The sequence below is a fragment of the Saccostrea echinata genome, unplaced genomic scaffold (genome assembly GCF_033153115.1).
Source record: "Saccostrea echinata isolate AGI-Se365-2 ecotype Australia unplaced genomic scaffold, CSIRO_AGI_Sech_v1 ptg000008l, whole genome shotgun sequence".
In the NCBI taxonomy this organism is placed as follows: domain Eukaryota; kingdom Metazoa; phylum Mollusca; class Bivalvia; order Ostreida; family Ostreidae; genus Saccostrea; species Saccostrea echinata.
The window spans coordinates 3438031-3465258 of record NW_026889757.1 but is presented as its reverse complement, the minus strand read 5'-3'; the positions used below and the strand labels follow the sequence as shown (position 1 = coordinate 3465258).

Sequence of the window (27228 nt, the reverse complement as noted above, 5' to 3'; positions counted from 1 at the left end):
TTATTTTTTGATTTCAACAAAATGATATCAACTACATAACTTAAGCTTAACATGAATGAGTTAAATAGCTCCATAGAATTAAGTGATGGATCCAAGGATCCAGTTTATTTGGGGATCCAAAGGGAAATTTGAAGAAAAAAAAGAAATATGAAATAAATATTGAAATATATATAGCAATGGCTCTTCTGTATGGGAGATAAGAAAGTTTATTCTTTATATGAATAAGTCATATAGAAAATATATCTATGTTACATGAATCATACATAGATTCAAAGAATTTATTGGTGGATCCAAGGGTCTCTTCTTATAAGTGGGGGATCCAAGGGAAGTGGGACCGAGGTAATTCATTATGAATTGATTAAACAGTATTTGTTATCTCTAAGAACAAATGATTTTGCTATACTAACAAGGTTTCAAAAATATTGAAAAAAAAAAACGAGAGCAGACATGTCTGAAATTATCAATAGTTTAATGACCCTTATTAGTGATTTTCAGGTCAAAGTTCAGCAGGTTCTCTGCTACATTAGCAATGCATTCCATATGATGCCCCAGTAGCTAGTATCTCAAGAACCTCTTGCTTGATAGTAATTTGAAGAGGCAGGTTTTGACTAATATTGAATACACTTTATTCAATAAACATCTAAGGTTCTAGCATTTTTTCAGCAATTAAAGTAACATATGCCCCACAGCAAGTATTTTTATAAAGTTAATCAACCTATTTATCAATCTATTCAAAATTAGGATGCAAATTTTGTCTTGCTGTAGTATGTAGCAGTAGAAATGGTCAACTGTGATATAATATTGTTTTGTACAAAATATTATACATATTTTTACCATTGTGTTCAAACTAATTCCCCACAGATAACCTTTTAAATTGCCTTTAAGCATCAGGAAGGAATTATTGTAAGATAGAGTATGTTTTTCAATCACATTAATGATGTTTCTTTATGATTCTTTCTCTGATACAAAATATTTCATACTGGTAAGAATTTGCTACAGTCGAACAAATAGATGAAACAAATTCCTCTAGGAGAAGAAAAAGTCCTATAGGAATTTAAAATTTCCTACAGGATATTTTTCTCCCTTAGGAGCAAGCAAAAATTTCAAAAGGTATGAAATATTCCTACAGGAATTTCTTGCTGAAAAAGAAATCCTATAGGAATTTAGGAAATCCTAAGGGAAACATCTTTCCTAAGGGATTTTTTCTTTCTCCCATAGGAAATAACATTCCTACAGGAGATTAAATTCTCCCATAGTAAATTAATTTCCTGCAGGAATTCTGAAATATCCTGCAGGAAATGATCGAATCCTGTAGGATTTTGATAATATCCCTCAGGAATTTTAATTTTCCTATAGGAACTTTATTTTTCCCATGGGAATTTTCTTTTCAAAGGTGATAATCTCACCTGACAGGTGAGATTCACCTGTAACAAAGATAGTTTTGAACTCTGTAAGTGATGGTCTATCTCATGGTATATATGGATTTTATGTAAACTAAGAGTTTGGCGGGCGCCGATTTGCCACTTTGGAAGTGGCAGATTTATCCGGCACAGTGTTTATATATATATATATTAAATTTCGAGTACTTGTGAAGTCAGAATAATTTTACCAAATGTTGATCACAAGATATGAAAATGTCCGAAATCTATTTTTATTGATGAAGCAGTTGTTTTTTTTACTTTGCTTTATTTATGTCCCTTCGAATTCGAGAATTTTTCACTCATACTAGGACGCCACCACTTGCCTGTGGAAGACTGCAACTTTATACCTGTGCTCAGTGCTTAAGGCCATGGATCTCTTTCTTTATACATCTCCAAGAATCAATACATAATATCATAAATTGTGACAACCTCTCTGAACATGAATTACTACTAAATGGAAGTTCTAAACATGGACTTAATATCAGTATTCAAATATATAAAGCTGTGCATACATTTACACAGCAACAAAACGATTATTTATATATGTAATATTTTCGAATGTTTCTAAACCGGTGCTTCTCTGTAATTTTGCTTATTTTTCTCTGTAATTCATCCTCACAATGTTAAGGTTTTGTGATTTCGGAACTTCACACAAACTTTGTATGAAGTTCCGAAATCACAAAACCTTTACATTGTATGGATGTCTGTAAGGTTACAAGTTCTAAATACAATCCATCATTACAGCGAATTACAAAATACCAGTAAAGATTTCAATAGCTTGCTGGTTAGCTCAATAGGGTATACAATGTGGTCTAACAAGTATCACATTCGGTTTGGATCTAGGTCACGAAGTTACTCAGGTGTATCATTAGATTTTACAGGTAAATGTGAGTTGATTTCAATGTTGAATGAAGCCACATGTATGGGCATTATTTTTCTTTAATTGCAATTTTTTTCAGGAAAATTGTATGCTAGCTCTTTCAGTAATGCATAAATCTTCCGCATACTATTCTTTCTCATTGCTCTAAAGTCTTGTCACTTCCAAAATTAAAATCTATTTTCATGATCTACAAGCAATTTCAAATTGGAGGGTAAAATTTTTCTTTTGGACAAAAGTTTCATTCTTATCAATAAACTTTAGCAACAGCATTCAATATTTGAAAACGAGAAAATATGGGTGGGGTTGAGGATGGAGGGATTAAACTGTACCGTGCAGTAGTTGCAAATCTGAACGCTTGCGGCCCATTTTCCAAAAGAACTTATGATTAAGTCTTAAAAATTTTTAACATGATTGTTCTCAATTCTTTTGTGAGATTTTGCTTTTATGAAATTACCTACCTATTTTTTTCATATAAAGTACAAAATAACAATTTATGCAATGTGAAGATTAAAATAAATTGCAAAGGGGCTTAGTTTTAGTCATAAGTTGTTTTGTAAAACAAGCCCTTAAAATTATTTAATATATTATTATATTTATGTGTTTATTTAAAATCCATAAGATGAAAAATGTAGTGGAAAGCTTACTTCCTTACTTGTTAAACAAAACCTTTTGTAAGGAAGGAGGGAGGGGGGTGTCATTCATGAATGCTGCAAATTAACTGAAATTTGCAATTTAAAAAATTAAATTAAATGCATTAATTTACAGCAGAACACATTGACACATACAAGTGGATTCATACAACATTGAAATCAACTCACATCTACCTATAAAATCTAATGATACACCTGAGTAACCTCATGACCTAGATTCAAACCTAATGTGATACTTGTTAAATCAAATTGTATACCCTATTGGGCTATCCAGCAAGCTATTGAAAACTTTACTGGTATTTTGTAATTCGCTGTAAGTCAAATGCTGACTGACGTTTTTCATACTAATTGTTAGGCCATTATTTACACACTGAATTGTCGACAGATTTTTAAGTTTTCCCAATCGTGACAAGGGGCACATGGAGGGTGTGACCGGTCAGCAAGGGGTGTTCACTCCTTCATGGCACCTGATCTCACCTCTAATGTTTTTTGGAGGTCCGTGCTTGCTCTGCTCCCGATTTGTATTGTCTAAATGGACTATGAACTTAAATACTGTTCGTTATCTCCGTATTTCATTTTAGAAATTTGATATTTGCATCATTTTCAACCAAAATATGTCCAAAATATACATGTATATCAACCCAAGTATCCATTTTGTTTGTATCGTCAGTCCTCAAAATGAGTGATTTAAGGACCTCATTGTTAACTATACTCGGTAATGACGAGCCTAGCAGAGCTTTATACATGTAGTTGAAAGAAAAACATGAACCCATAAGAAGATTTTGTTTCAGTTTTTTTTAATATCAAAACACTGTAGAGTTTCTTTGTAATTAAAGAGTTTGGGAGCAACAGTCGAGGAATATTTCTAAGAAATACAAGGTGGGGACTCCAACTTGTAATGTGCACTTGGTGGAAGCCTGGAACTTTTAGTGATTAAGACCGTTCTGAATGTTTATGACGTCAGTTGCTTTGTTCGAAAATTAAGTTTAAGGAACCAGCGTGTTACTTCAGAATTATTAAAGTCTTGTTCATAAAACAGCAAAATGTATACTTGGAAAACAGAGGGCCACACAGTTTTATTATAGTACATGTACATGTATAGGAATTTAACGTTACCTTCTTTTGATTTATTCAATTTGATTGATTGTAGTTGTTTTGCGTCCAATTCGAGAATTTTCACCCATAGAGAGACGACACCATATACTGGTGAAGAGCATTTACTCAGCACTCAGGGCCTTCAAGGGTTAATTTAAAAAAATGACCAGACATACATATTGATCTGCACAAAAACTTAATTGTCTCAGCATATGTATTTTGATATTGTCTAAATACCTACCAAATATCTCATTGATATCTCAAGGCAAAAAAGTAATGCACAAAAATGATGCTAAAAATGTCAGAGTGCAACCCCTTTTTGTGACATCAAAACAATCAATAATTTTTGAAGATCTGTGAAATATTTTAGGAATGACTCTAATTCTTGGCCAAATTACTCGAGTATAACGTGGTTTGGGTCAGTTTACGCTTTATAATCCGCGAAGCGGATTATAAAACAGCGTAAACTGACCCAAACCAGGTTATACATGTACTCGAATAATTTGGCCAAGAATTAGTCATTCCTTATAATTTAATTTTAAAATCATCAAATAACTATGGGTGTAAATTTACGTTACTTTTTCGTAGGTCAAATTTGCCGCTCAATAATAAACCATAGTAACGGAAGTGATGAGAAGCGAGGGGAGGTAAAAACTGATACACAGGCCTAGCAGCCTTGTTGTTTATTTACATGTGGTAAGATCGAATTATTGTTTGAAGTTAAAGGTACATTTATTAAATATGAAATTTTCCATGAATCCCGAGGACTGGAAATGAGAGGATTGTATGGATACAGATGTTTCAGCTGGTTGTCAGAGGGGGGGGGGGGTGTGTCCCCATACCAAACCAGGTTATACAGAAATAATTTGTGTTCCTTTTTGGATATTAACCAATCAGAGGCTAGAATACAAACAAAATTAAATTATATAAGATTGCTTTATGTCAGAAATAAAGATTTTTCTGATAATATTCAAACTATTGAGCTTCAGATGTAGACTGTAGCACTTTAGTTTGAGCAAGTTGTGCACGTGGTCATGGCTAATGCTGAAAAAATGTTATACCATGTCAGGAGTGCAACAGAAAAAAATGTATTAAAAAGACATTGATTTTAAAATTCTGTTTGAAAAGTAAGTCAAAAAATAATTTTCAAAGTGTAAAACAATAACCGATATACCATTTAAAAATGTTGTATAAATCAAAACAGAATTAATGAGAGTCAAGTATCTGTGCATAGTGATACCCAATTATGTCAGGAGTGCAACATTTGATATTTTGTTCCCCAGCATGACAAAAACTTTTATCAGTATATGATTCTGGGAAATAAAGACACAAAGAACATTTTTACCAAATAGATCTATCAATTACAGGGTATTTCTGTGTTTCGACCTATATCTCTATGGTCAGGAGGGCAACACAATTTTTTGAAGATCCAAGTAATATGATGAAAAGACATTTATTCATACTCTTTTGTTACCACTTGACGTTGCCAACACTTTTTGAATTTTTGTGTTCTGTGATTTTACTTTAAAATTTTACTGCCGTCATGAGTGCAGCAAAACTGTTTGATAATTATTAATGAACTTCATCTATCTTTATTGAAAAAATAAAAATCAAATATTTGATACTATTTTTAGTTCAATTCAACAAATTGCAGATATTGTTTGGACATTTTACAGTTAATTACAGTCAAACCAGAATTGAAAAATTAATGTAACAATCAACAATATGTGTTTGTAAAACATACCAACCTATTTGACCTCTTGACCTTTGAGTTTGATCCACGTACTTTTGCAAAACTTTACCCAACTTTAACCTTGACCATAACTTTTGAACAGTTGGTGCTAGGGCTTTTATATTTCACATATATATTCATCAAGACCTTTCCATGGGTGTAACTATTTTTGACCTTGACCTGAGAGTTTGACCCACTCTTAAAAAAAACTTTACCCTTGGCAATAACCTTTGAACAATTAGAAGTAGGGCTTTCAAATTTCACATTTCAAGTATATTCCTTGTGACAAGACCCTCCTTTGAAAACCAACAATTTTGACATTAGAGTTTGACCTACTTTTGAAAAGCTTTAACCTTTGCCATAACTTTTGAACAGTTGACGCTAGGGCTTTTATATTTTGCATGTGTATTTCATATGACAAGGTTTTCCCCTTCGTACCATTAATTTTTGACCTTGACCTTGGAGTTTGACCCACTTTTAGAAAACATTAATCTTGACCATAACTTTTAATTACCTGGTGCTTGGGCTTTCATATTTACCAGGTATATCCACTGACACATGTCCTTTCTTTGGGTAACATTTTTGATCTCTTGACCTTGGAGTTTGACTTCCATTTGAAAAACTTTAACCTTCTCCATAAGCTGCCATACGGGGCATCAGTGTTTCACAAACACGTCATGTTCAAATTAAGTTTTACTAGTTAAAATTCTGAAACTTATTATGCAATAGTCTATACTATTTCCACTTCAAGAATTATAAGTAGAATGCATGTACAGTATGATGAAATATGTGAAAAATATGTTATGGTTAGTTTATATTTTTTTTAATTTCAATTTGGAGGTCATTTTTTTTAATTCACCTTTGAGCAGTGAGAGTTCTTTATCGTGCCAACGTCTACCGTGACACCGGACCTCGGTTTTTAAGGTCTCAACCGAAAGATCCGGGCGCTTATCTAAGGAAAAGTCTTACTTAGTTTGACGCGGTGCGCGCTGGGAAAGAGAATTGAACCCGACACCTCCGATCACGAAGCGAGCTCAATACCATTTGGTTAACTTTCCTCTGAATGTAATATAATATCAATTAAGAACTCTTTTTAACCGGGTGTGAGAACAATTGGTTGGAACATTCAATGTTTTCAATCATTACGAATATTTTTTACAAATAAACAAAACGAACACAGTGAAGTCAGAGATCAATATAAGAACTGTTTAAAAATATTTCTGCACATGTGAATGACTGAGCACACGTGAGCACGATATCATCAAATCTACTAAAACCATATCATAACCAGTTTGCTGAACTATCGTAATTTTAAGGCACACTGATTGCGTATTAACAGGAAGGGTAATAGTTATTTACTTGTTAGAATGGTTAGCACTAGCTAAGAATAGATCAACTATACAATGGGAAAGTAACAAATTTGTGAGCGTGATGTCTGACATTAACGGACATCATGTCTACGAGTGTTGACAGCAATACCCATTTATTGGCAGTTAAGTATACACCAAGCTTGTAAAAGTCGCAATTGCTTTGCAATAGTTATCCTAGATTTTCTGTGAAATACTATTACTTGCATATTCCCTCTTACATGTGGTCGATCGTATGAGAAAATGACGCTATTCAGCTGTTTCCTTGTGCAAACTATAGTAGGTTTACTATTGGTGTCATCCTATGCTCAAATAATGGAAAAGTTGAAGAGAGGCAAAAGGATATATAGAATAGATGGATGTGATCTTAGAGGAGTTGTGGTGCACTTTCGGCCTTCAAACTTTCTACCCGACATTGAAACTGTCTTAGGAGTCTCTTATGAAGAACGTGACCCCTTTTCTTTGCATCGTGCCTTTCCAATGGTCAACAAAAAGCTCAGCTGCCCTTATGGGATTAGTAAAGTGGAGGAAGCCACAAATTTCGATTTTGCTTGTATGCAGATGGGAATACAAAATATCGGGCTTGTCAAGGACGCTAAGCCAAGGTTCTATGAGAGCCTGGTGTATAGACTGGTTTACAAAAGGGAAGATTGTCATAACTTAAATTTATACATTCCTTATCAAGGTGAGTGTATACCTTTGTACAAAATGCAATGTCGGAACTTTGTTGACCATTGCAATAGAGTTCAGTTTTGTTGACAATATATGTCAGTTCTCTTAAGATCAAAGGTATATCTCTCAGTTAAAAGGATTTTTTTTCAAATTTCATTTGTAAGTTTTGCATTCTCTTGGTACAGTTCGACATAAGCGAATGTAAACAATGTAAAAATTAATTATTACTGTTGTTAAGGTGAACACCCCCAAAACAGCTTCGTAACTTCTAGGAGCTGTTCATCGTCAGCTGTTTTTGTTGTAGGAATCTTTACTGTCGATAAGCAGGCATACTGTCCTTATCTATTATAGCTTTCAAACGCGAGTAAATTCTTATTTCGTAATACGGTTTACTTGAAACAAACAATTCATTAATTTTGATAATGAACGGAATTGTTGAAAGAAGCATGTTTACAATATAATAATACAAGAAAGGTAGCATACCATAATTTTAATTTTTCTTATTTTACCAGCAAATAAAAAATACATTATTTTTTTTTTATATAATTGTCATATTGTAATTTTTGAATTTACCGGGTGGTAGTAAATACAAAAATTACAATAAGTTGTCATATTGTAATTTTTGTATTTATTACCACCCGGTAAATTCAAAAATTACAATATGACATAATTATAGAATTGAACTTTTGAAACTTTAAGTCATTATTACAGTAACCCACTTCTTTTTTAAATATTAAAAAAGTATTATCATGTTGTAAATTTTGAATTTACTAATTGCAAAATTTACAACATGATAACTAATTTTGCATTTACCTCCCCTAGTAAATTCAAAATTTACAACATGATAATATATTACTTTCTTACTTTTACCATCAAATGCAAATGAAGTAGTTTCAAACTCATAAAGAAAAACTATATATATATATATATATATATATATATATATATATATATATATATATATATATATATATATATATATATATATAGTATTGAAACACAAAATACTCTATGAGAGTGAAAAAGAGCTGATCGCTTCAATCTGCTCTCGTGGTTTAATGTAACTTTACGGCTAAAAATTGGCAGTCTTTGAGTCGGACATTGTACATCACGACTCAATAAAAATCAGTCTCCAGCCTCCGAGGGAGCCGATTCTTGTTAGTCATAATTGCCGTCAACAGTAAACATAACGACGTCCCGTTTTATGTAGATTTGATTGTCAATATGATAGATACAAAAATGACCAAAAATTCGATAAGGTCTTCCGTAAGGGGGTGATTCTCCGATAACTAGACATAAAATATACGCTTCAGAAACAATAAAAGTTTTGTCCTACATAATTACAATGAATTAAAATCATATGTATTTTGATTTGATAATAAAGATAACGGAAAGTACTAGTACTTGATCGTGGTTTTTAAAACTTCATGTTATATCACGTGCATTTTAAATTACAATATCATGATCATAGGAATAAAACAATACTCAATATATTAAAAAAAAAAAAGTCTTGCAAATTGCCATTTTTATCGTTGAAAAACATGAAAGAGAGAAATTGGCGTGTTATATAAAGATTGAACATTTTCATTTCCGCTCCACACATTTTATGCACACACAATCTCCATTGCTAATGTAGTAAGTGGTGGTTACTGTATGGTGTCATCCGATTGTCTAAAGCTGAAAGCGATTCTTCATCATTGGAATGAGAGCCTTTGATGATGAGCGTAATTTCGCTGAAAAATCATAACGAGTCTTTTATCTAATAAATGAACTGAATTCCCTCACTTATCCGTCACTGGAGAAAAGTAATCCATGTGTGGCCATTTAGGCTACTAAACAACGTGATTTCGGTATTGATGTTTGATATCGTGAGGAAGATCTAACTTCATTAAGTGCTTTGCCATCTGAAGACATTACAATTCTGAGGATAAATGCACAGGAAATCTATAAGAAATTAAAACACTATGACCACTCTTCAAAGAGTCGGTCAGAAAAGATACTGATATGTAGAATAAGATAGCTACTTCCCTTGGCTTTTTAGCAAGTTTTTTGCAAAGGAATAATTAAATCACGGAAAGCAGCAGATGTTTTCCGAAGGGAAAGCGAACAAGCATTAACTGCACAATTCCAAATAAACGATAAGATGTCAAAATATTGACGCAAAACGTCAAATGGAGGAGGTCGATCGTAAAATAGACGATAGTTTCCCTTGCGGGCTATTCGTTAACCCAGTAAGACAAGAAGAAATACGATGAAATATTTGAAGTTGTAAACAATATCTGAAGAACACACGTTGGAATACAAGTGTAGTAATGATTCTGCTGTTTGTAATGAATGGTTTCTCAGAATCTATGGATCTGTTCAAAATTATCTTAAATAAAAACAATATGAGCGTGCAACTAACATATTTATGACCAGCAATTGTGGAATTTCCTCGCATCTTGTACAACATTGCGTTCAATCTACTATTAAAATGCAAGTGAAGAAACATTTAACTTGGAGTGGTGTTTTTCTTTATTTCCTGTGTGTGTCACAAATTAAAATGGAGTCAAAATTTCAGCGAAAGTTGAGCCCGAGAATAATTGTTACTGGCCTCGGCAAGTACAGAGGGATGATTGTAGATTTCCCAACACATTCTTCACTGAGAGATTTAGACGCTTATATTGGCATCCATTATGGTACATTCATCAATAGCAGTGGCCGTTTCTCTTATTCTCAGCGGTTGTCCAGACATTGGGATATCATGGATACCTTTCATCTCAGACCGCCTTGTCCTCAGGACAACCGGAAGTCCGGGCACATATTCAGCAAAGATGGTAGAAAAGGATTTTTATTGGCCAGTCAAGAGTTAAAAGAAGATTGCCTGTATTTAAATGTTTATACACCCGTCAAAGGTAAGCACAGACACTCAGAATCTCTGTTATAAAGATTATAGAAAGAGTTCTGTGTCCAACCAAGTCGATGAAAACGGTAACATATTGGTATAAAAGCAATACATAAACTGTCAAGGGGCATTGCAAAACTACATGTAAAAATATGAAGAAGTACAAAGATCACTTTTAAACAGTCTATTGCAAGCTATAATAATGATAGCAACTGATTTTCGTAATTGAGTTTATTTTATTTTGATATATAAATGGCAAGATAGCATATGGCATATATTACGATATAAAAAGTTTCATTCAGCTGCATTCAAATTAATTGTTGCTGTTTTATGATGTTAATACGTCTTTCTGTCTTCTTTTGCAAAACAGCTTTTTTGTAATAAATAAAAAGACCATCCGTAGATCTACAGAAACAACAAGAAATAAAAACACTGAATAGTTAAATGTTAATGACTTGTATTCAAAACTATCTCAGTGTTTACGTGCTGAGAGACGATCCCCTACCCCTTTTGAATTGCAAACTTCCATACATATTTTTATACCAGTACGTTTGAAACTTCAGGTAGTATAATATCTATAAACCTAAACTATTTAAAATGATATGCTTAAAAATGTTTGAATGAATGATACATTAACATAAATATTAAAATGATATAGGATGTTTCTAATCTATATTCCTATATTATAATAATTTGTATATATTATAATAATGCCTATATTGTAATAATTTGTAAAATTTATAATCTGTCGGCATTTTCAAAAGAAGTCGATTATTTCAAGCTATTTAATTCTGAAATTATCTACAATGCCCCTGAAATCAAAATAGTTTATACTTGTGGTGGTAAATGTCATTTATAAAAAAAAATCTATCAAGAGCCTATAAATTTTGACTTTACTTGAGCTCGTAATATTTTGGGAGGAAAGAGCACTTGGAGTAGAGACGATCACAGGGAAATTTCTGATATTCCCTTTGGATTTGTTTATGTGTTAATAAAAGATTGATTAAAATTTCACCGTTGTTTTCTTTGTATTTTAAGGGCTTTAAAACTCTGATATTGATTGTTCTTCGCCTTTCTGTTTATCTGTCTCTGGGGTTTGTCTTCACTTAAACTATCAACCATTTTTAGAGATACCAAAGATTATTGATTGAAGAATAATACGATCACATATAGTGTGTACTCCATGCCCTGATGAAAATACATGTATTTAGCAAAACTACGTCACCAACAAATCAGGGTAACTGTATCAATCGAGACAGATTTGATAGGAGTATATAATGAATTGTTCATCTAATTATCAAAACTATGTCACCAATAAATCAGGGTAACTATCAATTTAGAGAGGTTACATAAGAATATATAGTGAATTGTTCATCTAATTTATGATTACATCGCATTTTTTAAGTATCATTTTTAAACGACATACTAGTGGCAATCTTGACAACAAATAGTCGAAATCATTCCAGAATATGGAACCATGTATATTGAGTATAGTTCCTCATTTACCTACAGAAAAGCCTCCATTTTATCAAATTTTGCAAGATACACGTACAAATGTAGTACATGTATATTCCTACTGAAAAATTTGCACAATTTGCCCCTTACAGAGCCTGGGTGTCATTTAAGTCATTCCATATTTTGTTGTAAAACGTTGAAGCCTTCTATGATAGTTATAAAAACATTGTTTGCAATACAGCCTACCTATCTTTGGGTCGTATTTTGACTTAAATATTTCCCATCTGCAGTTGGAGGGCCATCATATAGTTTTTACTGATTTGTCGACCTATTTCTCCGTTTACCTGATCAATATAGAGAAATTACAGCGGGTGTGTCCGGTCGATAGGGGATACATACTCCTCCTCAGGCGTTTCCAGGGGTTCTTGTATTTTTAATTTGTATTCTTTACTGGATATGTGAGTATGATCACTGTTATCATCACCTTTTTTCATTTTCCATCTTTTCTGTAACCCCACTAGTTTAAGGCAAGATTTGATAAATCTTAAATCAACAATACATGATGAGAATAACGTCAATATCCCTTGCAGAGTTGTCGTTTGCTCCTCTCTCAGACACTTTTGCAAAAAGATGGCATCAAGATTTTTCACATTAAGTAAAAAACATGATATTCCAAGAATTATTTCAAATTGAAATTAAAGATGGAGATCTACTTAGTAAATATCTAACTCAAAGGACAGAATTAGCACAGGCATTTAATCATTATAATTTAAAACAAACACACAATTCAAGCACTTTTTATGCCCCCGTGATCGAAGATTCTGGGGGCATATAGTTTTTGTCTTGTCCGTCTGTCTGTTTGTCCGCAAAAACTTTAACCTTGCCAGTAACTTTTGATTTGTTGGAGCTATTGTTTTCATATTTCACGTTTATTTCTTGTGACAAGACCTTGAGTTTGACCCAGTTTTGCTAAATTTTATCAAACTTTAACCCTGGCTATAACATTTGAACAGTTGATGCTAGGGCTTTCACATTTCACACGTTTATACTTTGTGACAAGACCTTCCTTTGCATACCAAGAACTTTGACCATGGCCTTGACCTACTTTTAAAAAAACTTTTACCTTGGTCATAATTTTGAACATGTACAGTTAGTGCTAGAGCTTTCATACTTTACATGTATATTACTTGTGTCATGACCTTCCTTTGGATACCAATAATTTTTATCTTGACCTTGGAGTTTGACCTAATTTTAAAACTTAAACCTTGGCATAACTTTTAAATGATTGGTGCTAGGGCTTTCATATTTCACTTCACAGGTATATATTCCTAAAGACAACACCTTTCTTGGGGTATAAACATTTTTGATCTCTTGACCTAGAGTTTGACTTTCATTTGAGGAAAGGTTACCTTCGCTATATATATAAGCTGCAATATGGAGGCATCAGTGTTTCACAAACACATGCTGTTACTACATGTCCCCCCCCCCCACACACACACACATACTTTTTGTTCCAGTATTCCAGTATAGTCAAATAAGGGTAATAAGTACTGTATGAATAAAATTTGGTACTGAAAGTAGTTGGCAGTAAGTTGAATTTCTTTCCTCTGGCTGACCCCTCCCCCACTTTCAAAATCGATGCTACATGTACGTCCCTGCTATTTCTCATGCTTATCACTGTGATATAAGCTAGCCGACAGAGATGAATGTATGAGCCGATGGTAAAGGGTAATAGCATGTCAATTTTAAAAATGTTTTATTCTTGACAAAAAATTCAGAGACATTTTTTTCCATATGCAATGTTAAAATCAACTTCCAACTGCGTCCCTACATGTACCTTACAACGAAGAAAGAGGTGGGAGGGAGTTTTATACAAATTATAGGATGGTTGTATACTTGACAAATCAGTCTTGGCATTCTTTATAAGACTGTGACTGATATTTCCCTCTAACAGCTGTAAGATGCTTTTATAGCTAAATTTTCATTGTATGGCAATGAGACTTCATGTTGATATATCAATTCAGATTTAGTATTAGTTTTGTGTAAAACTTTGAATTCTGTATTGATCTTTAATATGGCCTTATTGTCACCTCAAAAGTTTTTTTCAGAAAATGTGAAGAAATTCTAAACTACTCGTGAAATGCACTTTTTCTCATTAAAAAATCCTTTGAATTAGCATACTGTTCTGCTTTTAACAATGTTGAATTACTTCTGTCAATCCATCTCCTCAAGGGTTGGTAAACAGTAGCAAGTTATTATGAAGAGAATGAGAGGGTTCATATAACAATAGTGAAATAAAATTCAGTAAACAAATGTTAATAATCATCATCTACATGTATTGTGATATGATTCGTAATGTTATGTAATATTTTGACAGGCGTTGAAACATCTACTCTTTTTATCCAGAATAAAATTATATATTTAATCATTACAAAAGTTGAAACCTCAGATCCGGAAAATGAAAGTGCGATCTCGGCAAATTATGCCAGACACGAGCACCGAAAGAATGTATGAGTAGAACACAGTTACAGAAATGAATTTGGTAATGAATAGATAACAGACTGGTTTGTTGTGACATTTAAGCACAAATAATAGTTCAATTAGTATTACATATTCTTTACTTTAAGTAATATATAGTCGTGAATTCTTTGCTCACACACGTGTGTTTTTGGTGCCTTGTATCTTCATGTTTGTGTCGTATTGTCCTGTATTGTAACAGCAATATCTGATACAGTAGTCCTGTACGTCGTCGTAAACCAGTGTCCATGAGTTTTTACGTCCATCTATTTTTAAAAAAAAAGTCTTTTACTAATGAAAAAGATGAAGATCTCAAACATCTAGCAGTAAACAATACGAATCGTAAACAGGGAAAAACAAGTACCTCTAGAAACACTAGAAGTAATAGGAGGTGAAGCACCCCCTGTCGATCGGTCACACTCACCGTGATCCCTCTGTATTCGTCAGGTAAAAAAAAGTGTAAAAACAATTGCCTTACAATAGTTATGTAAATGTCTGTTAAAATACGACCACCGAAAGGTCATTTTGTCGTGCAAGGAACTTGCGAAATGTTGACTTAAAACAAGATTGTTGAACATCCTGTGACATCAACCTATGTATCAGTAGCATGTCTCGGTTTAAAAATCGATCGTACTCAGAACATGCTCTTGCGGAGCGGGACCAAATCAGGTGGAAGATATAAACTCCATATGCAGATATTTTTTGAATATTATTACTGCATGAATAGGGGAATTTGACGATTAAATGTTAATAAGTAGATGACTCCATGTAATATATATCCCTATTGATAATTAAAGATTGTTAATTAGTAATAGACAAAAGAATGGACACAAAAACCCGTGGCATTCAATGATGTATGTGATATTGGGCCTTACAGGTCAAAGGTCCGCGTGGTTCTGGATTCTAATGTTATAATTGCGTTTTAGCCTTGTTGTGTAGCTTAGTTTGTGATAAATACTCTAGTACCTTAATACATGTTTACCCCCTTATCTAGTGATATCAGTCATTGAATAATTTTTTTTTTTTTGCATCCCACTCTTTGTATGTCCTCGTTGTTTGACGTAAACAAATACATGCGTGTTCATTGGTCTTAATAATACAGTAACTATAAACAAGTTTCATGAAATCAAACTATTTTAAAATGCACTTTTGCCTTTATTTTGTAATGCAATTTTAAGCATCATATGTAATTGACAATTCGATGTAATGATTAGAAAACCATCATTATTTGATAAAAGAAATCTGCATTGTTTTATGATTCGATGTGGTTTTTCCTCAAGTTTCTTAAGTCCCAAAGGCTTAAGGATGGATGATACACAATTTGAATAAAACATGGGAAATCGTACATGTATATACAAGTATTTTGATACTTGTATAGTGTTCTCATCTAGATCTAACATGCAAAACATACAATCATGTTCGATATTCGGAGCAGAGTTCCCTTTAATTTATAAATTAAAGAGAAAGTGTAGCTATTCGTGTGATCTACTATAGGTGTAACCGATTCCTCCTCTTGTGCGTCGTTATATTACTCGTTCAATGGGTGTAAACTCACATTTAAGGCATTTTTAAAAATTATATGGCACATTTAAGACATTTTTCCGCGTGGCGCAGTGGTTAGAGCGTTCGCTCTATAGAGTCGCGGAGTGAGGAGTTGATCCTTACGTCGCAGGTTCGAATCCTTGGGACCGGTCCTTCGGATGAGACTGTGTAAACCGAGGTCCCGTGTCGCAGTAGGTGCTGGCACGTAAAAAATCCCTCACTGCTCAATGGCCCTGAGTGCCGAGCATAGGTCAAAATTTGCAGCTCTCCACCGGCAAGTGGTGGCGTCTCCATATGAGTGAAAAATTCTCGAGAGGGACGTTAAACAATAAACAAACAAACAAACTAAATTATAAGGTTTTGGGTTGAGCCAAAACGTCCTAATTTGATACAATATTTCAAAATCTTTCTTTGACTTTTATGAAAAATACTGTATATTCAATTTACATTTAAAACACTGCCTTAGACAATTTCTTTGAAATTGTTCTCATTGCTGAGCGGGGTTAGGCACCAAGTAAAGGTTGAATATAACTAAACACATATTGAACAGATTGAAAATGCATTAAAATCTGTACAAACTTATTCTCGCTTCTACGTAATACATGAAGTAGAATTGATTGTCTTCAATGTCTTCGGAGCAAGGTCCAGTCTCAAGGATAAAAATTAGTTGATAAAAAAAAGTAAATATATATGAACCATTTCTTCCATCAGCCCTAAATAAAAAAAAAAAATGTTTAATTTAAAATCCTTACCTTTCTTCACCGTTTCCATTTTGGCAACAAAATGTGCAAATATATGTTTTGGTATCTCTATCACTCCGTTTGTGTGTACTTATTTGAATGACGGATTATTGGACGGTAAAAAGATAAGAATACCTTAATGATTTACAGTTCTTTATTTATCGCCGTGTCAGGCAGTATCAGGGACAGCATCATTCGATTCCAACTCTCCGAATGTTAATAACAATGGTATTTAAAGACATTATTGATGATTAACAAATGTGAGCAACAGGTGTCATGAGTTGATCGTTTTATAGAAGAGCAAAAGACTATAATTTTAAGTACACATTAAGTAGCTTCTTAAGTTAGAATTGTTATATTTTTACAAAATATACATCTTGTAAAAAGGTTTTTAAGATGATTGAAAGTTTTTTTTTGTCTTTGTTTAATGTAGTTGATTTGAAAACTTTTAAAACTAAGAGGAAAAAGCAATTTTTAGCTCTACTGGTCAGAGACCAGAAGAGCTTATGCGATAGTAAGGTGTCCGTCGTCCATCTGTCTGTCTGTCTGTAAACAATTTTTCAAAACGCTACTCCTCCTACAGTTTTGGTCCGATTTCATTATAACTTGGCACACAAGTAGAGTACACTAAGATACATAATTTAGTGCATCGGTTTTTGATTTCGATGGACGGTGTTGCCATGGTTACTAAAAATAGAAATTTCTGTGAAATTCCTTTAAAACGCTACTCCTCCTACAGTTTTGGTCCAATTTCAATATAACTTGGCACACAAGTAGACTACACTAAGATACATAATTTAGTGTATTGGTTTTTGAATTCAATGGACGGTGTTGCCATGGTTACTAAAAATTGAAATTTCTGTGAAATTCCTTTAAAACACTACTCCTGCTACAGTTTTGGTCCGATTTCAATATAACTTGGCACACAAGTAGACTACACTAAGATACATAATTTAGTGCATCGGTTTTTGATTTCGATGGACGGTGTTGCCATGGTTACTAAAAATAGAAATTTCTGTGAAATTCCTTTAAAACGCTACTCCTCCTACAGTTTAAGTCCGATTTCAATATAACTTGGCACACAAGTAGACTACACTACGATACATAATTTAGTGCATCGGTTTTTGATTTCGATGGACGGTGTTGCCATGGTTACTAAAAATACAAAATTTCTGTGAAATTCCTTTAAAACGCTACTCCCCCTACAGTTTTGGTCCGATTTCAATATAACTTGGCACACAAGTAGACTACACTAAGATACATAATTTAGTGCATCGGTTGTTGATTTCGATGGACGGTGTTGCCATGGTTACTAAAAATAGAAATTTCTGTGAAATTCCTTTAAAACGCTACTCCTCCTACAGTTTAAGTCCGATTTCAATATAACTTGGCACACAAGTAGACTACACTACGATACATAATTTAGTGCATCGGTTTTTGATTTCGATGGACGGTGTTGCCATGGTTACTAAAAATACAAAATTTCTGTGAAATTCCTTTAAAACGCTACTCCCCCTACAGTTTTGGTCCAATTTCAATATAACTTGGCACACAAGTAGACTACACTAAGATACATAATTTAGTGCATCGGTTGTTGATTTCGATGGACGGTGTTGCCATGGTTACTAAAAATAGAAATTTCTGTGAAATTCCTTTAAAACGCTACTCCTCCTACAGTTTAAGTCCGATTTCAATATAACTTGGCACACAAGTAGACTACACTAAGACACACAATTCAGTGCATCGGTTTTTGATTTTGATGAACGGTGTTGCCATGGTTACTAAAAATAGGAATTTCTGTGAAATTCCTTTAAAACACTACTCCTGCTACAGTTTTAGTCTGCTTCTATTATAATTAGGCATACAAGAAGACTATACTAAGATACATAATTTATTGCATTGGTTTTTGAATTCGATGAACAGTGTTGCCATGGTTACTTAAAATAGAAATTTCTTTGAAATTCCTTTAAAACGTTACTCCTCCTACAATTTTGGTCTGATTTCAATCTAATTTGGCACACAATTAGAATACACTACGATACATAATATGTATTTTTTTTATTTGGGTGAATGGTGTTGTCATGGTTACTAAAAATAGAAATTTCCGTGAAATACTTTCAAAACGCTACTACTCCTAGTTTTCATTTGATTTCAATATAACTTGTCACAAAAGTAGACTACATTAAGATACATAATTCTATTTATTGTTGCATGTTGCAATGTTTCAAATCCAAGTGCTACTTTTCTTCTGTTATACAAACAGACCAGTAGAGCTACAGTCTCATCAGAGACTTCTGGTTTACAATATGGCTTTAAGGATAAAAAAAAAAAAGTACCACTTTTATGGTTTCTTCATAAATCAGACCCTGTATGGCAAGTCATACAAAGCTCAAGGAAACCGTTATTTATCTGTAATTTATCTAAAAGCCATTCTAGAATTCCGTGTCCTATTTTTTTGTGGTGTGTGTGCCTACATATACACTCAATGCAATGCTTATCTCTTATTCCTTTCCTATAAATATATATTCTAATCTAATTACATGGCTATTAATATTTACTAACCATGATTGTTCACCGTAAAATTACTAGTAGACTCTCTCATTACGCTTCAACCAATGCCTTGTTACATGAAATGAAGTGTTAAAGAAGCGATATGAAACTAAGGGCTCTTTGAAGGCTTCCAAATTAAAGCCCTCGTAAACAATCTGCCTTAATGGAAATTGAGACATGGACAAAATTAATATCCATCTTGGGAAGAAACTTTTATGTCCTCCTCAACATGAAACTACCGAGATATTAAATCAATTTCAGAGAAGTTAACTCGATTTCCTCTGAATATGGTATCTATTATAACAATACACCGAATAAATGAAACATTCATAAATGACAGCCTACGGATAAATTCTGTTGAGGAACTTTAATGGAAGCATTTCTCTGGGGAAAATAATGTCTAGATTTAGTGACTCCCAAGAAAAAAAATGTTTCCCTAGTTAGCAAAGAATGAAATATAACAATGTGATGAAAGCGTGATGATTTTTTTAAGTATGAAATGTGCATTTGTCCGTATGAATATTTTTATTTTCATCTTTGACTCTTAGTATAAATGTTGTTTATGCTATTTGGTACAAAGATAAACAAATATTACATAATTCTGAAGCGAATCATTTGGTCATCAAATATAGTTTATAGTAAGACATACGACCTATTATAATGTAAAGAATTTTGGGGCAAATTATCGATGATCTATGGCAAAATGTCTCTCACTATTATAAAAGTGAACACATGTATTGGATGTAAAAGTTCCTATCTTCATACAATGAAGACAATTTTTATTCTTTACCAACTTTTAACTGATAAAAGGGTCCTTCGGATGAGACCGTATAAACCGAGGTCCTGTGTCGCAGTAGGTGCTTGCACGAAAAAGATCCCTCACTGCTCAATGGCCCTGAGTGCCGAGTATAGGTCAAAATTTACAGCTCTCCGCCGGCAAGTGGTGGCGTCTCCATATAAGTGAAAAATTCTCCAGAGGGACGTTAAACAATAAAAAAAAAACAAACAAACAAACTGATAAAAGAAAGATTGATTTTCAAGTGAGGATTTTTGTTGTTGTTGTAATTGGTTAAATGTTAAACCTACTGTTACTACTGTTCTCAGGCATCAGTTTCAGAAGCAGGATCTCACTGTCAGTATAAAAAGGAAACCTTTAACAAAGAGCCTCACTTTTTTTTTTATAAACTAATTCAAAAATATCATCGAAAACACATTTAATGTACATCTTAAAATAACTTGGTACTTTGATTACTTGCCAAAAATCGACACATTTTTTTCATTTCAAAGCGTACAAGAAATTGTTCTGTTAACATGTTTAATAAGAAAACACAATTTGTGGGTTCTGTATAATAGACTTCTAGACTTGAAGCCTAGACTTTTTGCCAAGATTATCTGTAAGACAAGGTTGATAATTTCCATTGTAACAAAAGGGAGAAAACTTGCAGACATATTTCATTATTTTTAATTTGTCAAAATTCGAATTATCTCTCTTTGAATACTGATTTGGAAGGTTACTGCATTAAGTTTTAAGTACAAAGTATCCTCATTTGAAAACTTTGCAATATCTTTCAATTTAAGTTATCCATTTTAGTTGTTTTAATTCTTTTTTATTGTTGTTGCCTTCAAACTCCACAATATTGCATCGCTGCAAATTATAAATCCTCTAATATTAATTTTCTTGAAAAAAAAACAGCTGCGATCCATGATTCAAAATTTTATAATTAATAAAGAATTTGTTAGAAAAGTTATGCAGATAGAACTTTTTCAATGCTTGTGGCGATGAAAGGTTCATTATCGGAAATTCATTAGCAATCTGCATTTCAAAGGCATGCGCAGTGCCAGTATAATACCAATGATGAAGTAACAGTGGCTAATTAACTTCACTTTTTCCACAGATTCATCTCAAAAGTGTATATCTTTTTAATGTAGACTCCTGCCTTTCATAGTATCAAATTCTTTGACTAAAACTCCTTGAAGACAGTGAGTTTTGTACAGTAATAAGTACGAAATAAAATTTATTTTCTTGCGTCTGAAGCACTGCTCTGTATGATGCACATAACCTTGACATCCTGTTGATTTTCTCTTCATTTTCTTCATCTTACAGAGTATGCTCTTTTAAGCTAATCATGTATTGAGCCTTTATTATGTTTTTTCGTGTTCCTGATCTGTTTTTATATAACTCCCCAGTCTTCTGATGTCAAAATAAGACTTATGAAGAGGAAGGTTTTATTTTGCTTTAATTACGCAACATATGTTCTCAAAGTCAACACCTGCTTTAGCTTAGCCGTTTATTTCAGTGGCAAGGGGTTCAAACGCTATTAGATGCTGAAAAGTTTTTAGCAATTTGTTTTTAAATATAGAATTTAGATGTTAAATTATCAATCTGGCAAAGGATTATTAGCGTCTATGAATTGGGGTAAAATTTCAAGAAATATGGCTGCAAGTTCCTTCTTTCTTGTTGGCGTAATATAATTCATCTAAACGAACTTTGCAGTGTTTTGGAATTTGCTGTTTTGACATGGTAAACACATTGGACAAAGAAGTGAATGGGAAATCTGACAAAGCTGCAAGAATCGCTGTGTTCACCTACAGGTGCTTTTTAATTAGTAATATTAACATCATCCAATGTAGGACACGTACAAAGAACCATGCTTATAACGACATTATGCTTGCTTTGTCATTTGTTTAGCGTTCATAGTGAGTTTATAATTTCAAGATTTGGACGAAATATTGTCAACACTGCACTTGGCAAATACCGAGGTGTTCAAGTTGACCTTCGCAATGCCTCCAACTTTACTCTGCAAGATGTAGATTCTTTTAGAGGCATAGAATATGGTTCTGTTGACAGTGGATTGTTTCGCTTTATGCCTTCAAAGGATATTTATACTTCTTGGGAATTTGTTAGAAAAGCGGACAGATTTGACAATTCTTGTAACCAGAGAAGCTTTTGGGATGGCTGGTTCACCTTATATGAACCTAGAAGGATGTTTATTCACCAGAAGTCGGTGTACAAGCACGTAATTCATTCTTCAGAAGAATGCTTAAACCTGAATCTATACATCCCTACCGGTAAGTAAAGCCAGCTATCTATTTCCTGTGCAGGAAATGCGTGTCTGCCCGAGTCCGTGCTCCAAAAATCCATTAATTACAGAGTGTCTTTGACAGGACGCTGATGCCAAGAATGAGGAATGAGTATCGTGGTCTTGTACTATCTGTTTAATCTCTAATCGAACAATGACCAAAGAAACCATCAAATTAAATTAATATTCATTTTCAGAAGAGTTATATTTCAGCATGCATGTTTAGATGGCTTGTGTTTACTAATTAACTTAATACAAATAATTAATACGTAAGGATTATTCAATCATGGTATCACTATCATTTTTGACATGAAGTGTTTTATAAAAGGTAATTGGGTAAAGAGCTGAGTAAGGAAGCCAAGTGATACTTTCGTTGTCATCATTTTTTTTCTCTCTCTCTCCTTTTTTATTCGCCCGAACTACTGAATACTGGCTTTTTCAATGAATTGAACGAACATTTATATCTTGAGTAACCATGGATTTTGTGTCACACATAAATGAAAATTTACGTGTATAACTTAGCTGTTACATTGATTTAGACATCTCGTGTTTGTTAGAACATATTTTATGGCAAGAGTTAATTAGAAAAGATTTTAAAGAAAAAAATGCAGTGGTAATTGGAATGGTGGATGCAAACAATTCATCTTATCAACTCAATTAAACATTGTCTTTTAATTATTTGCCAAAAAATCAATATTAAAGGATGTAAAGTCATTCTAGCGTTTGCAAGACAAATCTTTTTTTTAATGTTCCTTGTTCTATAGATTTCTGGTATTATTTACAGAATCCTTTAACTTGATTTACCATTCTAACACATCGCTTGTTCTTCCGAGATTATAGGTCTACTCCATTCCGTGGTTTTGCTTTATTCGTTCAGACCTTGGATGATTTCCAAAAACATTTGTATGAATTTTGTACACACACACCCCCTCACACACACACACACACACCCTCACACACACACACACACACACACACACAGATATATATATATATATATATATATATATATATATATATATATATATATATATATATATATATATATATATATATATATATAAAATTTTCACTGTGTAATTCAATAAATCTGATTGGTGCTTGCTATCACGTGCTTGAAGTTACTGAAAATAATTTAGGGAGAATCCAAAGATGTGCTTATAATGGTGAAAAGTCTTTGAAACTTACAAATTCCTACATAATATATTTGTTTGTCTCTTTCTTTTCCAAAGAAAATAGTATAACAAATGTAGCCCTTTGATTCGGTCAATCCATAGGTATATCGACTTCACAGAAAAGAATATCGACTTCGCACTTCAGTCGATATGCTTTTCTGTGAAGTCGATATATATCTATGGATCGACCTCATAAAGGGTTATATTAAATTTTGTATTTTTTGTATCAGAACAGAGAAACATCAGATGACTTTAATTTACTTTTGTACACTTATCTACTTCAACGAAGGCCGCGAGACAAGTAAACCCATATAAGTTAGTTAAAATATTTTAGCAAATACCATAATTATGGTTTTGTCGTTGCATACAACCAAATACTTGATGCTACAGCTATTGGGAAGAATTCTTGTACATCTCTTGTACTTGGATATATTTATCGTCGCAAAACAGTTGTTCATCACTTGTTAAGTAAACAAATTGACCCAATGCTCTCCGAAATTAATCGTCGCAAATAAGTTATAAACCGGCCATTCGCGAATAAAAAATGACGTATATAATAAATACCTGTACATATACTTGGCGTACAGTACATTCTATGGTGGACAGTTTTGTTCAATTCTAAATACACTGTTGTATTTGGGATTTTTCGACTTCTTGATCCTTACCAAGCGAGTTTTTGCTTTAGCAACTCAGAGCATGTTCTGAGTAGGATCAATTTTTAAACCGAAGCAGGCTACTGACAAATAAATGTTACAGGGCTTTCGACAATTTCGTTAGAAGTCAACATTTTTCAAATTCTATTGTCGTTCTGGTTATATTGTTTGCAAGAACAATCTACATTTGTGTCGTTTTTTTTGACTGACATATATCATGTCAATTGTTATGCCTTAATTGTATGTCTACTTAGTACGGATTCCTCGGTTTATCTCATCAATACAGAGGGCTCAAGGGCCGTCTAAGGATAACCGGTCGACAGGGGATGCTTACTTCTCCTAGGCACCTGATCCAACCAACCTCTGATGATTCCAGGGGTCCGTTTTAGATTTATTTACGGGATTTATGAAATTATCACCGTTGGTTATGCTCTCTTTTTTTTCACTGAAATAAATCTTTAAATGCTTTAACTAACATATGTATAAATGTTTATCAATATTGCTCATATCTTAATAAATATAACATCCATTTCTTGGGGGGGGGGGCGTTGTTGGTTGGTTTTTGTTTGTTTGTTTAAATGTATATATTTTTAGCTTTAGCTTTTTATATAAAAAACAGCCATTGTTCTTAAATCTAAACATATCAAATGAAAATTAAAAGAAACCCAGTATTTTCAGGACTGGGTATTACATTTGCATTTTGCTAAAGTTGATAGCTTTGTATTTAACAGTATGTTAAAAAAGACTTTCAAGTCCTGAAATTTTATAAACCACATATTTTAAACACACTACATGTAATTGTTAATTTGTTTGATATTCCTAAAACAATTCAAACATTCTCAATACTGTAGGGACACTTCAGAAAACTTTTACTTAGTGAATGAATTACTGAGTGTGGGATTACAAGCATACGTTTAACCCCATAAAATCCCACGCATACATTTACCATAAGAGGACTTTTTCAGAAATCACTTATCGTAATCACTAGGTGCTTAAATTCGTTAGTAATTCACATATGGCACATAACTTGGAATTAGTATGTGACAAGTTCTGTAAATAATTGTCAGTGTCTAATGCTGTTAGCCAAACAGATTGGGAATGGTCACCATAAAATAACAACCCAGAGCACCAAAATAGGTTCTAAATCAATCCCTCTGTTGTTTATGTACTAACTTTATGTTTAAGGATGTACAGAGTCTGGGGATTTTATGAACTTGGTGTTGGAGGTCTAGATTGCGGTATCCATTACATGTACGCTGTATATTATTTTTTAAAATCATTAAGAACATGAATTTTTTTGTTAACGGCTTATACTGCAGTTTATGGTTTTAATGGTATTTATAACAAATCTAATAATTTACCCATATATTTCAGTAAGTGTGATTCTATATTCCTACAGAGAAAAACAACTGTGATTCATTCTTAATTTATAGGCTCGCTGGGTTTTTTTTACGATATTTTACTGTTGTACCACTGTTCTCATTCCTCCTACATAGTATTTAATTTATTTTACCTAACAATATTTAAACGTTGCCTTAAAAAAAAAATAGAACATTTCTGTATGTTAAAGAGTTACCTGTATTCCAAGCTTCCTCAATATAAGGCATAACAAAAGACACCATCTGTACAAATAAATGACTGAAAAATTTAATAAACTCTCCATACTTTAAGAAATTCTTTTTACAGAAAGTCATTTTTTAATCATCGAAATTCAACAGTAGAGTCGGCTCTCCATACTTAATGAAATTGTGATCGAAAGTAATTTTTTATCATGAAAATTCAACAGCAATATCAAATAGCCAACGCGAGAGCTTTTATTCCAAGAAATGCAATATTGCACATTTCGAGTCATATGTGCAATTCATAGAATTTAAAAAAAAAATGAAACCACATGGGAGAAGCATTTTTTTGCTAAGTTAGATATAATGGTGACACCATATGTAATTAAATCATGTCTTACGAGTACTTTATTTCCCTAGAGCTTGATTTATACGAATAGTGTAATTTAAGAATAATGGTGTGTACTGTCGTTGATATATCATAATCTTGGTGTCACGGAAAAAAATTACATTATTCGATCGAAAATATTAAGAAAATGGACGATATTTTTTCCTTTGTCTGATGGGAAATGTTCACAACCTATACTCCGAGAGATCTGCTGCACGATCACTCTAAATCCTCAACAGTCATTTCAGGTTCCCACTGCAAAAATAAGACCTGCATTATTTTCTCAGCCTTTTTGATGTTTGCTGCCAAATTCGATTTCATATTACAGGTCAAATTTTAGCCACCCTATTTCCTTTCACGCTGAGGTGTAATTGACACAATGGTAGAATTTCTGTAAAATATAATTGTTACCACATTCTATGTTTTTCTAACTTGACTGAAAACCTTAAAGGCCAATATCTTAAGCCTTTTCGCACAACTGCATGCCAATATTGTGACGTAAAGAAAACACGTTCTATAAATTCTGAGGTATTTTATTCATTTCAGTAAAGTGGCAAATTTCATGTAGCTAGTTAATTTCTTTAAGTTTTCCATCTGTTAAGCTTCATAATTGCCACATAAGATTTGTCAGCCATGTTTAATGGTTAATTTCTGACAATAGTGCAAATTGAAACATTTTAAAGTAGTCCCATGTTTCAAATACATGTACAAGATCGAATTTAAACTCTTTTAAGCTACTACCTAAACTATAAACATCTTATATTAAACAAGCATTCTGAGAGTATTGCATTAGCAATACTAGTCCCCTACCGGCAAGTGTAAACTGGTTCCCGTTAAGAATTGAAAATGCCATAATTCCGTCAAAAAT

The 27228-nt window shown here is 33.0% G+C and overlaps 1 protein-coding gene across 4 annotated transcripts in view; it reads left to right on the top strand.

Moving 5' to 3' along the window:
- The window catches only part of LOC133180929 (neuroligin-4, X-linked-like), a 105556-nt gene that overhangs the window by 29674 nt on the left and 48654 nt on the right, over window positions 1–27228 (top strand). The window contains exon 1 of one of the 4 annotated variants that reach the window (XM_061315390.1): window positions 7389–7830. The exons of 1 other annotated variant lie outside the window; for it this stretch is intronic. In XM_061315390.1, coding sequence (XP_061171374.1) covers window positions 7389–7830 — 442 coding nt within the window. Of the gene's footprint in view, window positions 1–7388; window positions 7831–10276; window positions 10712–22257; window positions 22575–27228 lie in introns of those variants that run through there. 2 more of the 4 variants (XM_061315388.1, XM_061315392.1) reach the window with 2 other exon arrangements.